The 16,216-nt window shown below is 35.4% G+C and overlaps 1 protein-coding gene across 2 annotated transcripts in view; it reads left to right on the forward strand.

Moving 5' to 3' along the window:
* EPHA3 (EPH receptor A3) overlaps positions 1 to 16,216 on the forward strand; it is a 359,795-nt gene that overhangs the window by 294,080 nt on the left and 49,499 nt on the right. For both annotated transcript variants that reach the window (XM_061192991.1, XM_061192992.1), the window contains exon 10: positions 11,062 to 11,187. In XM_061192991.1, the coding sequence (XP_061048974.1) occupies positions 11,062 to 11,187 (126 nt within the window). The remainder of the gene's footprint in view (positions 1 to 11,061; positions 11,188 to 16,216) is intronic.

Raw genomic sequence — 16,216 nt, forward strand, 5'->3', positions numbered from 1 at the left:
TGGTGTGAAGGGATTATGTGCTTGCATCCTGAATCACCTGATTCCTGGAAGCTCTAGGGACAGCAGTTAAAAATCAGCAGCCAAAGCTCCCACAGTGAACAGGCCATTTTTCTTGGAGATGTGTGCGTGTGTTTATACTTGTATTGTTTCCCTAAATGTCATGCAGATAGAAAAGCAATTTACTTAACTTTAATCAATCACAATGAATTGATTGATTTTATTTGGGAATGACTATTTAATTTTTAGATTAGTTAGTAATACATATACTCTCTAGGGCTGACAGGAACAGAATGGTTAACTCTAAAGCACACTTTCAAGGCTGTTTGAAGCCAGCGCTTATTTAAAATGTTTGAGACATTGTTCCTAACAACTCATTTTATAATCTTCTTTGTCAATTCCTTTTTTTAATTTAAGTATAGTTGATTTACAATATTATATTAGTTTCAGATGTATAGCATAGTGATTCAGGATTTTTACAAATTATATGCCATTAAAAATTATTACAAGATAATGGCTATAATTCCCTGTGCGATAACAATATATCCGGTTGCTTATCTAGTTTATATGTAGTAATTCGTATCTCTTAACCCCATATCCCTATTTTGCCAGTAAGTCTCTCCCAAATTGATTTCCTTAAGTTCAGCAAAGTAAAATATTTGTGATTGTTTACCAGAAAAAAATTTCATTTTCACCTTATTTTTAAAAGTGCTATTTTTTCCCTTGGAAAGGAATGCTAGATTTTCTTACCTTACTATTTCCTGACTTTACTATGACTAGGGGAAAATCAAAATTGGATGATCACATATTCTAGCCTCCATTTGACATGTCTTCTTTAAAATGTAACCAAATTGACTAAACAAAAAGATTCTGAGAAGACTTCATTTCCTAATGTCTTTTATTAAATCTATGGTTACTTTTACTGTTTTCCTTACCCCAAAGCAAGAAAAGTATGATAGCTTTCCTTAATTTGTTTGCTTGTTTCAACAGTAAAGTGTTTTAGTACTGATAATGTAGAAATAGTTTTAGTGTGATAATAAATTATGGTAGACCACTGTACTAAAGAGTGACTGTTTTTATAGAAAGAAATGATGTTTATAATAAACAGCAGAAGCATGCAAACTGATGCATGAGCTCCAAAGAAACGGGCATTTCTAAGCCCAAATTCTGTCTCTGGGAAACCTCAATGATATTCATATTTGTGAATAAGCATTCTTAACATGAAGATACTGATAATGGCGATAGTCTCTGTCATTTACTGGGCACTAGCTACAATAACAGGCACTCAATGCTAGGCACTTGAAGAGCAAGTTTTCCAGAGCCTTCTTTCTCTGATGCCTAGCAGATTCTTTGTGCTGCACTATTCAAAGTGGAAGAACTGGAAAAGTAGAGTTCTTCAAAAGCTACTCCACTCACAGTTTGCCCAAAGAAAGGGCAAAATCTTACTATTTCCCCATTTCGGTGGATGTTGACTCCCTAGATATGGGTGTCATCTCAAATTATCTACACTCTGCCTCTGGATGGAGAGTGGCCAGTCTTTTGCAGCGTCAGGGTCAACACCAGGCAGAGGGAGGAGTGGCGCTGACCTATCTTCTCCTACATTTTCCCTCACCTCCCACTCCCATTTTGCTGTCTCAAAATCATCTGAAGAAGTAGCTAAGGAAAATAGTCTTCACCTCCCATCTTTCCTAATCCATTTATTCTTATGCCTGTATTTCTTTACTCAAAACCTCTATGGAAGCTTCCCAGGAACATAAATTATTATGTGACGTAACATGGCATTCACAAAGTCATCCTGTAGATCAACAAACTAATCATGCCTTAGCCCAGACTCTGAAATCCTGGACTCATTGGCCAAATGTCCATTGTGATGAAGGCTCTCAGGAACAATTGCTGTCATCACAGTCCCTACACCTATTTCATATGAACTATTATACAAAACTGGCTCAAAGAATCTTCAGTAACTCCAGAATGTTCAGCTGCAATTTTGCCAATAAGATTCTTCTATTAAAAAATGATATCAGGGACTTCCCTGGTGGCGCAGTGGTTAAGAATCTGCCTGCCAATGCAGAGGACATGGGTTCAAGCCCTGGTCTGGGAAGATCCCGCATGCTGCGGAGCAGCTAAGCCCGTGCGCCACATATACTGAGCCTGCATGCCCTAGAGCCTGCTCTCTGCAACAAGAGAAGCCACTGCAATGAGAAGCCCTGCAACTAGGGAAAGCCCGCATGCAACAATGAAGACCCAATGCAGCCAATGCAGCCAAAAATAAATAAATTAATTTAAAAAAAAAGTGATATCAGAAAAAGATAATGTCTGATTTTATTTGTTATTTTAGGATATTATAAAAACCTTCAATAATATAGTGTGCTAAATGAAAAAATATATCACCATTAAGAATCCATGTCCCAACTGGGGACCCTGTGTAAGTCACAGGCGGCTCTCCGGGAGGAGCTGCCCGGAGTGGATGCGTTGGAGGTGCCTGCGACTCTATGAGTTCCACCTACCCATCTCTATCCATTCTGCCTGAGTCAGGTTACCTGTGAAAGGCCGAGCAAGTTTTATTTAGCCGTGTGGCTGACAGGGTCTTGGTGCTCTGGCCGGGTGTCAGGCCTGTGCCTCTGAGGTGGGAGAGCCGAGTTCAAGACATTGGTCTACCAGAGACCTCCCGGCTCCACATAATATCAAACGGCAAAAGCTCTCACAGAGATCTCCATCTGAATGCTAAGACCCAGCTCTACTCAACGACCAGCAAGCTACAGTGCTGGACACCCTACACCAAACAACTAGCAACACAGGAACACAACCCCACCCATTAGGCAGAGAGGCTGCCTAAAATCATAATAAGGTCATGGACACCCCAAAACACACCACGGGACATGGTCCTGCCCACCAGAAAGACAAGATCCAGCCTCATCCACCAGAACACAGGCACCAGTCCCCTCCACCAGGAAGCCTACACAACCCACTGAACCAACCTTAGCCACTGGAGGCAGACACCAAAAACAATGGGAACTACAAACCTGCAGCCTGTGAAAAGGAGACCCCAAACACAGTAAGTTAAGCAAAATGAGAAGACTGAGAAACACACAGCAGATGAAGGAGCAAGGTAAAAAACCACCAGACCACACAAATGAAGAGGAAATAGGCAGTCTACCTGAAAAAGAATTCAGAGTAATGTTAGAAAAGTTGATCCAAAATCTTGGAAATAGAATGGAGAAAATACAAGAAACGTTTAACAAGGACCTAGAAGAAATAAAGAGCAAACAAACAATGATGAACAACACAAAAAATGAAATTAAAAATTCTCTAGAAGGAATCAATAGCAGAATAACTGAGGCAGAAGAACAGATACGTGACCTGGAAGATAAAATAGTGGAAATAACTACCACAGAGCAGAATAAAGAAAAAAGAATGAAAAGAATTGAGGACAGTCTCAGAGACCACTGGGACAACATTAAATGCACCAACATTCGAATTATAGGGGTCCCAGAAGAAGAAGAGAAAGAGAAAGGGACTGAGAAAATATTTGAAGAGATTATAGTTGAAAACTTCCCTAATATGGGAAAGGAAATCGTCAGTCAAGTCAAAGAAATGCAGAGTCCCATACAGGATAAGTCCAAGGAGAAACATGCCAAGACACATATTAATCAAACTATCAAAAATTAAATACAAAGAAAAAAATATTAAAAGCAACAAATAACATACAAGGGAATCCCCATAAGGTTAATAGCTGATCTTTCAGCAGAAACTCTGCAAGCCAGAAGGGAGTGGCAGGACATATTTAACGTGATGAAAGGGAAAAACCTAAAACCAAGATTACTCTACCCAACAAGGATCTCATTCAGATTTGACAGAGAAATTAAAACCTTCACAGACAAGCAAAAGCTACGAGAATTCAACACCACCAAACCAGCTTTACAACAAATGCTAAAGGAACTTCTCTAGGCAGGAAACACAAGAGAAGGAAAAGACCTGCAATAACAAACCCAAAACAATTAAGAAAATGGTAATAGGAACATACATATCGATATCTACCTTAAATGTAAACGGATTAAATGCTCCAACCAAAAGACATAGACTGGCTGAAAGGATACAAAAACAAGATCCGTACATATGCTGTCTACAAGAGACCCAATTCAGACCTAGGGACACATACAGACTGAAAGTGAGGGAATGGAAAAAGATAATCCTTGCAAATGGAAATCAAAAGAAAGCTGGAGTAGCAATTCTCATATCACACAAAATAGACTTTAAAATAAAAACTATTGCAAGAGGCAAAGAAAGACACTACATAATGATCAAGGGATCAATCCAAGAAGAAGATATAACAATTGTAAATATTTATGAACCAACATAGGAGCACCTCAATACATAAGGCAAATGCTAGCAGCCATAAAAGGGGAAATCAACAGTAACACATTCATAGTAGGGGACCTTAACACCCCACTTTCACCAATGGAGAGATAATCCAAAATAAAAATGAATAAGGAAACACAAGCTTTAAATGATACATTAAAAAAGATGGACTTAACTGATACTTATAGGACATTCCATCCAAAAACAACAGAATACAGTTTCTTTTCAAGTGCTCATGGAACATTCTGCAGGATAAATTATATCTTGGGTCACAAATCAAGCCTTGGTGAATTTAAGAAAGTTGAAATCATATCAAGTATCTTTTCCAACTGCAACACAATGAGACTAGAATATCAATTACAGGAAAAAATCTGTAAAAAATACAAACACATGGAGGATAAACAATACACTACTAATCAACCAAGAGATCACTGAAGAAATCAAAGAGAAAATTAAAAAATACCTAGAAATAAATGACAGTGAAAAGACGACCCAAAACCTATACGATGCAGCAAAAGCAGTTCTAAGAAGGAAGTTTATAGCAATGCAATCCTGCTTCAAGAAACAATAAAAATCTCAAATAAACAACCTAACTTTACACTGAAAGCAATTAGAGAAAGAAGAACAAGAAAACCCCAAAGTTAGCAGAAGGAAAGAAATCATAAAGATCAGATCAGAAATCAATGAAAATGAAATGAAGGAAACAATAACAAAGATCAATAAAACTAAAATCTGGTTCTTTGAGAAGATAAACAAAATTGATAAACTACTAGCTAGACTCATCCAGAAAAAATGAAAGAAAACTCAAATCGACAGAATTAGAAATGAAAAAGATGTAACAACTGACACTGCAGAACTACAAAGAATCATGAGAGATTACTACAAGCAACTGCATGCCAATAAAATGGACAACCGGGAAGAAATGGACAAATTCATAGAAAAGCACAACCTTCTGAGACTGAACCAGGAAGAAATAGAAAATATAAAAAGACCAATCACAAGCACTGAAATTGAAAGTGTGATTAAAAATCTTCCAACAAACAAAAGCCCAGGAAAACATGGATTCACAGGCAAATTCTGTCCAACATTTAGAGAAGAGCTAACACCTATCCTCCTCAAACTCTTCCAAAATATGGCAGAGGGAGGAACACTCCCAAACTCATTCTACGAGGCCAGCATTACCCTGATACCAAAACCAGACAAAGATGTCACAAAGAAAGAAAACTACAGGCCAATATCACTGATGAACATAGATGCAAAAATCCTCAACAAAGTACTAGCAAACAGAATCCAACAGCACATTAAAAGGATCATACACCATGATCAAGTGGGGTTTATCCTAGGAATGCAAGGATTCTTCAATATATGCAAATCAATCAATGTGATAAACTATATGAACAAACTGAAGGAGAAAAACCATATGATCATCTCAATAGATGCAGAAAAAGCTTTTGACAAATTTCAACACCCATTTATGATAAAAACCCTCCAGAAAGTAGGCATAGAGGGAACTTACCTCAACATAATAAAGGCTATATATGACAAACCCACAGCCAACATCGTTCTCAATGGTGAAAAACTGAAACCATTTCCTCTAAGATCAGGAACAAGACAAGGTTGTCCACTTTCACCACTATTATTCAACATAGTTTTGAAAGTTTTAACCACAGCAATCAGAGAAGAAAAAGAAATGAAAGGAATCCAAATCAGAAAAGAAGAAGTAATATTGTCACTGTTTGCAGATGACATGATACTATACATAGAGAATCCTAAAGATGCTACCAGAAAACTACTAAGCTAATCAATGAATTTGGTAAAGTATCAGGATACAAAATTAATTCACAGAAATCTCTTGCATTCCTATACACTAATGATGAAAAATCTGAAAGAGAAATTATGGAAACACTCCCATTTGCCATTGCAACAAAAAGGATAAAATACCTAGGAATGAACTTACCTAAGGAGACAAAAGACCTGTATGCAGAAAACTATAAGGCACTCATGAAAGAAATTAAAGATGATACAAACAGATGGAGAGATATACCATGTTCTTGGATTGGAGGAATCAACATTGTGAAAATGACTCTACTACCAAAAGCAATCTACAAATTCAGTGCAATCCCTATCAGACTACCACTGGCATTTTTCACAGAACTAGAACAAAAAAGTTCACTGTTTGTATGGAAACACTAAAGACCCCAAATAGCCAAAGCAATCTTGAGAAAGAAAAATGGAGCTGGAAGAATCAGGCTCCCTGACTTCAGACTATACTACAAAGTTACAGTAATCAAGACAATATGGTACCAGCACAAAAACAGAAATGTAGATCAATGGAACAGGATAGAAAGCCCAGAGATAAACCCACACACATATGGTCACCTTATTTTTGATAAAGGAGGCAAGAATATACAATGGAGAAAAGACAGCCTCTTCAATAAGTGGTGCTGGGAAAACTGGACAGCTACATGTTAAAGAATGAAATTAGAACACTCCCTAACACCATACACAAAAATAAACTCAAAATGGATTAAAAACCTAAATGGAAGGCCAGACACTATAAAACTCCTAGAGGAAAACATAGGCAGAGCACTGTATGACATAAATCACAGCAAGATCCTTTTTTACCCACCTCCTAGAGAAATGGAAATAAAAACAAAAATAAACAAATGGGGCCTAATGAAACTTAAAAGCTTTTGTACAGCAAAGGAAACCATAAACAAGATGAAAAGACAACCCTCAGAATGGGAGAAAATATTTGCAAATGAAGCAACTGACAAAGGATTACTCTCCAAAATATACAAACAACTCATGCAGCTCAATATCAAAAAAAACAAACAACCCAATCCAAAAATGGGCAGAAGACCTAAATAGACATTTCTCCAAAGAAGATATACAGATTGCCAACAAACACATGAAAGGATGCTCAACATTGCTAATCATTAGAGAAATGCAAATCAAAACTACAATGAGGTATCACCTCACACCACTCAGAATGGCCATCATCAAAAAATCTACAAACAATAAATGCTGGAGAGGGTGTGGAGAAAAGGGAACACTCTTGCACTATTGGTGGGAATGTAAATTGATACAGCCACTATGGAGAACAGTATGGAGGTTCCTTAAAAAACTAAAAATAGAACTACCATATGACCCTGCAATCCCACTACTGGGCATATACCCTGAGAAAACCATAATTCAAAAAGAGTCATGTACCACAATGTTCATTGCAGCTCTATTTACGATAGCCAGGACATGGAAGCAACCTAAGTGTCCACCGACAGATGAATGGATAAAGAAGATGTGGCACATATATACAATGGGATATTACTCAGCCATAAAAGAAACGAAATTGAGTTATTTGTAGTGATGTGGATGGACCTAGAGTCTGTCATACAAAGTGAAGTAAGTCAGAAAGAGAAAAACAAATACCGTATGCTAACACATATATATGGAATCTAAGAAGAAAAAAAAAGGTCATGAGGAACCTAGAGGCAAGACGGGAATAAAGACACAGACCTACTAGAGAATGGACTTGAGGATATGGGGAGGGGGAAGGGTAAGCTGGGACAAAGTGAGAGAGTGGCATGGACATATATACACTACCAAATGTAAAATAGATAGCTAGTGGAAAGCAGCCGCATAGCACAGGGAGATCAACTCGGTGCTTTGTGACCACCTAGAGTGGTGGGATAGGGAGGGTGGGAGAGAGACACAAGAGGGAGGAGATATGGTGATATATGTATATGTATAGCTGATTCACTTTGTTATAAAGCAAAAACTAACACACCCTTGTAAAGCAATTATACTCCAATAAAGATGTTAAAAAAAAAAAAGAAATTGAAGATGATACAAATAAACCACAAGATAGCCCATGCTCATGTATCTAAGGAGTTAATATTGTCAAAATGACCCCAGTACCTAAACCATCTATAGATCCAGTGCAATCTCTATCAAAATTCCAATGGCATTTTTCAGAGAAATAGAAGGAACTATCCCAAATTTCATATGGAATTACAAAGACCTCAAATAGCCAGAGCAATCTTAGAAAGCTGGAGGCACCACACTTCCAGATTTCAAATTATATCACAAAGTTATAGTAATAAACACAGTATGGTACTGGCATAAAATAGACACATAGACCAATGGAGCATGATTGAGAGCCCAGAAATAAACTCATGCGTATGGCCAACTAGGGAGCCAAGAATACTCAATAGGGAAATGATAGTTTCTTCACTAAATGATGTTGGGAGAACTGGATATTCATTTGCAAAAGAATGAAACTACACCATCATCTTACATCACTCACAAAATGTAACTCAAAATGAATTAAGGACTTCAACATAAGACCTGAACTTATAAAACTTTTAGAACAAAAATAGAGAAAAAGCTCATTGACATAGGTCTTAGCAATGATATTTTTGGATATGAACCCCAAAACACCAGCAACAAATGCAAAAATCAACAAGCATTACTACATTAAACTAAAAATCTTCTTCACAGCAGAAGAAATAATTAAGGAAAAGAAAAGGGAATTTATGGAATGGTAAAAATATTTGCAAACCATATATCTAATAAGGGGTTAATACCCAAAATACATAAGGAGCTCAACAGCAAAAACCCAAGCAATCCAATTAGAAAATGGGCAAAAGACATGAATAGACATTTTTTCCAAAGAATACATACAAATGGCTAACAAGTACATAAAAAGGAGCTCTATATCACTAACCATCAGGGATATGCAAATCAAAATCACAATGAGATACTGTCTCACATCTGTTAGCATGACTATTCTCAAAAAGACAAAAGATAACAAATGCTGACAAGGATGTGTAGAAAAGGAAATCTGGTGCACTGTTGGTGGGAATGTAAATTGGTATCACCAATATTGGAAAAGTATAGAGGGTTCTCAAAAAATTAAAAATACAACTACAATATGATTCAGCAATCCTACTGATGGGTATATATTGAAAGGAAATGAAATCACTATCTCAAAGGTATATCTGCACCTCCATGTTTACTGTAGCATTCTTCACAACAGTCAAGACATGGAAATAACCTAAGTGTCCATTGACAGATGAATGGATAAAGAAAATGAGGTATATTTATAGAATGGAATATTATTTATCCGTATAAAAGAAGGAAATCCTGCCATTTGTGACAACATGGATGGACCTTGAAGGCATTTTGCTAAATGAAATAAGCCAGAGAGAGAAAGACAAATGCTTTATGAACTCACATGTGGAATCTAAAAATATCAAACTCATAGAAACAGAAAGTAGTATGGTGGTTGCCAGGGGCTGAGGGATGGGGAATATGGGGAGATGTTGGTCAAACAGTACAAGCTTTCAGTTAGAAGATGAACAAATTCTGGGGATCTAAGGTGCTGCATGGTGACTCTAGTTAACATTATTGTATTGTACACTAGGAAGTTGCTATGAGAGTAGAGTTTTAACATTCTCATGCTAACAACAACAACAACAAAGGTAATTATGTGAGATAAGGAATGTTTTAATATTATTGTGGTAAATATTTCACAATATATATGTGTATCAAATGATCACATTGTACACTTTAAACCTACACAACGTTATGTCAATTATATTTCAATAAAGCTGGGAAAAAGTGACAGAAAAGAAAGAAAGAATCCATGTCCCTTGCTAAAATAATTTTACTAATATTATTCACCGTTATGAAAATTAAAATCAAAATCAATATTATTAGTATATATACTGTGGCAGTTAAATTACAGTGTCCTTTAATGTTACAGCATGTTTATGTACTTTAATAGATTTTAGGTTTCCTTTTTAAAAATTTAGTTTTCTTTCAGAGAAAGTTAGTTTCTTGAACATTCCAAATTGTTTCAAATATGAATTATATTTCCAAATGATAGGAATTTTATTAATATTATATCAAATCCAAAATGATTCTCCTTTATCTTTTGTCTGTGCTATTTTAATTGCAGAACATCATGAAAATTTTTCATCTTCAGAAAAATTCAATAAATAAATATACTATGAAGAAAGTTTATATTTAATAAGCTATAAATATGATTTATGTTTGGAATTTAGCTCCTTACGACAATTATTAAACTTATAGAGAACAATTATATTGCTTTTAACTATGTTGAAAAGCTACATAATAAGATTTCAGTTAATTGAAACTATACTAGTATATACATATAATACCCATATTATGTATACGTAAACTCACAGATTAACGTAAATCTATAATTGCAGTGGGGAATTTTGATTGTGACTGTTAATAAAAGCAGAATAGTGTCAGACGAAAGGCATGCCGTTGTATATCCTCTAATTACATCAGCTATTCCGTCTTATGAAAGTATGTCACAAGCTATCCTTTATTGTCACATGTGGCACTGTAATAAATATTTGGTTACTGCACTGTTTACAGAGTCACAAATGTGTGATAGTGTGATGGCATTCACTCACTGCTGCTACTGGTAGTAATTACTAGGCCTGCTCAATTCTGAACCATTTTTCTCTCCTCAAGAACCCCCTCCTTGAATGTCCATTTTCCTTCTAGTGTTTTTACAGAGAAAGTTCCTTGTGGTAACTCTTTCTGTTTCATTATGGTTTAATGTCATGGGGATTTTTTTTTAAACCAATAATGTTAACATAAATTCTCACGGTAAAGGTTTTATAAATGCCTTTCTTCCTAAATGCCTTTCTTCCTTTCCTTAAACAGTAAAACTTCCAGGTCTCAGGACTTACGTTGACCCGCACACTTATGAAGACCCTACCCAAGCAGTTCATGAGTTTGCTAAGGAATTGGATGCCACCAACATATCCATTGACAAAGTTGTTGGAGCAGGTAACCACCGCAGTAATCCCACTGTCAACCTAGTATGTTAATTACAAGTCTACAGCTATGCATAAGAATACTGCCTGAGATTGACTGCTCAGGTTCTCAGGCCAAAGTATATTGCTATGAAAAAGGACATTTTCTGATTTCATGATGAAAGGCAGGCAGTAAATAAAGGAAGGAGTATTTAATGGAATGTAATGATTTCAAAGGTGCCAGACCTACAGACTCAGAGACCACGGCCAGCTTTCTATTTATTGAATTTCAGAGGGGGCAGCCGCAGCAGCTCAATCTCTCCATGGCTACGCTGATCATGTGTCACAAAGTCTATCTGGCTAAATGGTGATAACAGGATAAAAGTGTGTCTTACTTTAAATGAGCCCACTAAGTGAAAATTTTGATTTGTTAAAAAAAAGTAATTCTAGAATCTTCTTTGGAATTAAAAAACAAAGGCAACACAAAATAAAATAAAAAATGACATATTTTATACAAATTCCATCACAACTATATTGAGAGGATAGTTTAAATAATGTGAAGTGCTCCATTTTAATACTTGCTTGTAATGGTATATAGTTTTAAAGTATTTGTGTTGAAGCTTGTTTTCATATAGACATACTTTTGTTCTAATTATTAATTTGCTCAATCACAAATTCATTAACAAACACCTATGGAGTGTTAATAGGTGTCGCAGTTGCGTATTTCCAAAAAATTATAGATATTATTAATAGCAGTTGAGTATTTCCAAAAAATTATATTTATAAAATAACAGTATTTTATACAATTACACATAAACATATGGCATTCACAGAATATGCAGTGTGCATTTGAATAAAACTACTACTCAAAAGTAAAAATAAACAATATTGTACAATAATTGTACACAGTCATCTCATTCTTCAATATTGCTCTAAAAACAAACACAAACTAGTTATGTCTATGTGGGAAATAGAGTGAAAGACTGAAAAATGAACTTTTTGAATTATGCATACCATATCAGATCGCATTTTCTGCAAGTACTCTATATATGACGGATGCTTTTTTACACAAATGTGCATATAATTTTCTGTTTCTTTTTCTATGCACTAAAGAATTATTTATAACTCAAGTAGTATTTACTATTCAAGCAGGATAATCTGAGTAATTCGTATATTATCTAAATAAAATGATAGTTTCGTAAATCTTCTCTTCTAATTTTCTTAATGTTATGTCCTCCTAAAATTCGCATGTGCAGGTAATATGAAAATATGAAACTAGCAATTCATAAAAGGAAACTAGAATAAGTACTTCCTTTTTCACAATCTAAGACTTAAGAATATACACATTCACTGTACATCTATGTTAATTCAGCCTAAATTAATCCAGATATATATTGATTACTCTTTCATTTGTATAGTTCTGCTTTGTCAACTGCTCCATGGTGCAGAGGGGTTTTGTCATGCTGGTTTTAATGCTGTCCCACAAGAGTGCACTGTTCTCCAGCATGGAAGTTGCAGTAGCATATGCAGCAAAAGACTTTGCACACTCAACTGGAGAATGTGATGAGAGAAGGTCAGCCAATGTCCAGAAGGTCAGACATATTGCGACCTTGAAATTTGGGGCCTTCTGCATTAATAAAAGCTTATATACACAGATGTTATTGACAAAGCCAGGTATCTAGAACATAGTAGTGTGAGACAAAGCACACTCATTAAAAATGGTATCTGATCAATGAGATAAAGGGAAAGGCTATTTCTACTGAATCACTTAATAATCCTTGACGCTCATTAAAGATTAAAACAGCTCCTCTTTTTCCTTTCTTTCTTCAAACATATTTGTAAAAAATTAGACATACGCCGCATTTTCAGAGTTTTGCAGCCAATAGTCTCATTTGCCACCTCAAGGGCTATAAAACTGTGCCTATTTTGTTTGCAAATATATATATCTTCAAGGTTGGTTATGCTTCACCTGGAAGATTTCTTTATAAAATATACTCCCAATTCTAGTCTGCCTTTTTTTTTTTTTTTTTTAATTAATTAATTAATTAATTTTTGGTTGTGTTGGGTCTTCGTTTCTGTGCGAGGGCTTTCTCCAGTTGTGGCAAGCGGGGGCCACTCCTCATCGCGGTGCGCGGGCCTCTCACTATCGTGGCCTCTCTTGTTGCGGAGCACAGGCTCCAGACGCGCAGGCTCAGTAGTTGTGGCTCACGGGCCCAGTTGCTCCGCGGCATGTGGAATCTTCCCAGACCAGGGCTCGAACCCGTGTCCCCTGCATTAGCAGGCAGATTCTCAACCACTGCGCCACCAGGGAAGCCCTCTAGTCTGTCTTGATTAACCTTTAAATGGTTTGTCATTACCAAGATAGAATATGAAATCAAGATTTTGAAGGCTATCATTTTCTAACATTTTGTTTTGTAAAATTTTCAATGTCTACAAAAATAGATGAAATTGTAAAATAGCATAATGAACCTGCATGTAACCATTTCTACAGCAACTTCAATCACAGTCCACTCATGACCAGCCTTCTTTTATACTCTTACCCACTTCCTATACCTTTTAAAATTAAAAAAAATTGTTGTCCACAAAAAATTAGTAATCATGCTAAATTGATTAGCACCTATCTTCTATTGTTAAAAGGCTGAATCTTTTATTCAATGACAGAACTTTCACAGTCATTTAAATATACAGGAAGACTATATGTGGACTAACTCTTCTGTTTTCTGTCAAAAATTTTATACAAAGAAATAGATATAACAGAAACTCTCATTTATACATGGAATAACCAGAAGAATTATACCCATATTGCAAATTACAAAATTAAAATTGAGGCACGAATTAACTTTCTCAAGGTAGTATAATTTTGTTAGTGAGGAATTCATAATGACCCAAATTCCTAATTTTATTCCTCAATCCAACCATTATTTCAAGGTTTCCTGAAGGTAGAAAATATTTAATTCCTATTCTGTGCTAGACAGTCACATGATTTTAATTTTATTAGACTTTTAAATAGGTATTATTATCTCCATTTCACCAGATGAGGAAACAAAAGCTGAAAATTTGAATGGACCATGGTCACATAGATATTACTTAGGAAGCCAAAATCTGAACCTTGTACTTTTCAACTTCAAAGTTTATGCTAGACACTAGTGATCACAATAGTGCCTTCTAAGATTTTTTTGAAGATTAATCGAGATAATTCATGTATAGTGCTTAGCTGACACAACAGCATTGTTCAGTGTGTCTTTTTATTATTCTTCTCTTATTAAAACAGTGGAAGGAGAATGGGCTTTGACTAGTGCAGAGGGTCATTCCACTTAAACACAAGTGCATTATTTCTTGTTTTAAATGAAATTAGCATAAGAAATTTTATTTTGAGTAATTGTGCATTATGTACCTTAAATCAAAATACAGTGTACCCATTCTCATAAAACATATTTTATTTCAAAGGGCAAATAAACACTGATGCACTTAATTATTTAAAAAATCAAGTAGTATCCTCTCAAATGAACTTCTTGTAGCTGTGCCTTTATTTAGAAATGACAGGATCTAAATTTTGTTTCTTACAGGTGCAAAGTTAATTGAACCATGTAAAATTGGCTAGATGGAAAAATCAGGCATTGTGTTTGTCCAGTCTTTGTTAATTTTTCCAACACTGTTCTTTTAAGAACAGTTATTATAAAGAGAATTGAATTAATATGTAACATTTCTATGTCTAGTATAATGTATTTGTGACAATTTCTAGTATTTATCAGATAAAATAATCACATTTCTAAATTTTATGATTTTTTTAAATACTAGCATTACTGAAGCACCATTTTCTGAATTTTGAAGGTAGATAACATGTCCATATGTCCAGCTCTCCCACTGAGAACAAAGGAAGAAACACTAATTGGGCCACTTGAAATTCAAACTCTTCCCCTTGATCTCCCTAGTGAGGTACTTTCACAACATTCTTTCCTTTACAAATACTTGTCCAATATGACATTAAGCTTGTTATCACCGTCATCATCACAACCATCTCTTTTTACATGAACACAGAATTTGACATTTTAAAAAGAACTTTAGTATTTATTCTTCACCTTGATCTAACTCTTAAGAAGTAGATAGATATTTATCCTTCTTAAAGTAGGTTTGAACTCAGAGAAGAAAGAATGACTAACACTTAGATGGCACTTACTATGTGTCTGGCTCTCTTCTAAGTGCATTCTATGTACATTAATTCCTTTAACTGCACAAAAATGTTATGAAATAGACAAAATTGGTGTCCCTATGTTATAGATAAGGAGACAAAGGCACAGAGAGGTTAAGACAGTCACTCAAAATCACACAGATAATAAGTGACAGAGGCTGAATTAGACCCTAGAGAATCCGGCTTCAGAATCCATGCTCTATCTCACAGTTCTGTACTCTCTGTCCTGTAAACTAACAAGTGACTTGTCACTTAGAATAAATGGTCATGACTTCCAAATTTAAAACACAATCCATTACACCCTATTGATCCATGATAATGGCAGAACTTTTTTTCAGAATATGAAAATACATGATGGATGCCTCCTTATGGTTTGCCCAAACTTAATGTTTACAAAAAGTGAACTGGGGTTTTGGGCAATGTTCTGATAGCCCTGCATAAAGAAAGAAACTCTTAGTCTTGTTTACAAATTTTAGCAATGATTTACTTTGCATCATAACTTCTCCTAATGCTCACATATCTATAATGACATATTCTTCCTTTGATTTAAAAAAGATCATTGAATGTTCTCAAGTTCTGCCCCTAATTCTCCCCATAATCCTAAAAAACACTCTAGCTGCAGATATTACTATCATCTCTACTTCCTTGAGGGGAAGAAATTAGATCTGCTTTTATTACCATTATATCTCCGTGTTTTTCATAGTGTCTGTAATACTGTTGCCAATTGATGAATATTTATTAAATAAATGTATGAATACCTGCTTTTGGACATTAAGTGACTTTGACAAGTTACAGTACAAGTCATTGTTTTGAAAACAGTGGCAAGACTGGGTTCCTGAGCAAGGGAGGGTCAAGTCTAAGGGAGTTTAGAACT

Source organism: Eubalaena glacialis, chromosome 6, assembly GCF_028564815.1.
Source record: "Eubalaena glacialis isolate mEubGla1 chromosome 6, mEubGla1.1.hap2.+ XY, whole genome shotgun sequence".
Classification (NCBI taxonomy): domain Eukaryota; kingdom Metazoa; phylum Chordata; class Mammalia; order Artiodactyla; family Balaenidae; genus Eubalaena; species Eubalaena glacialis.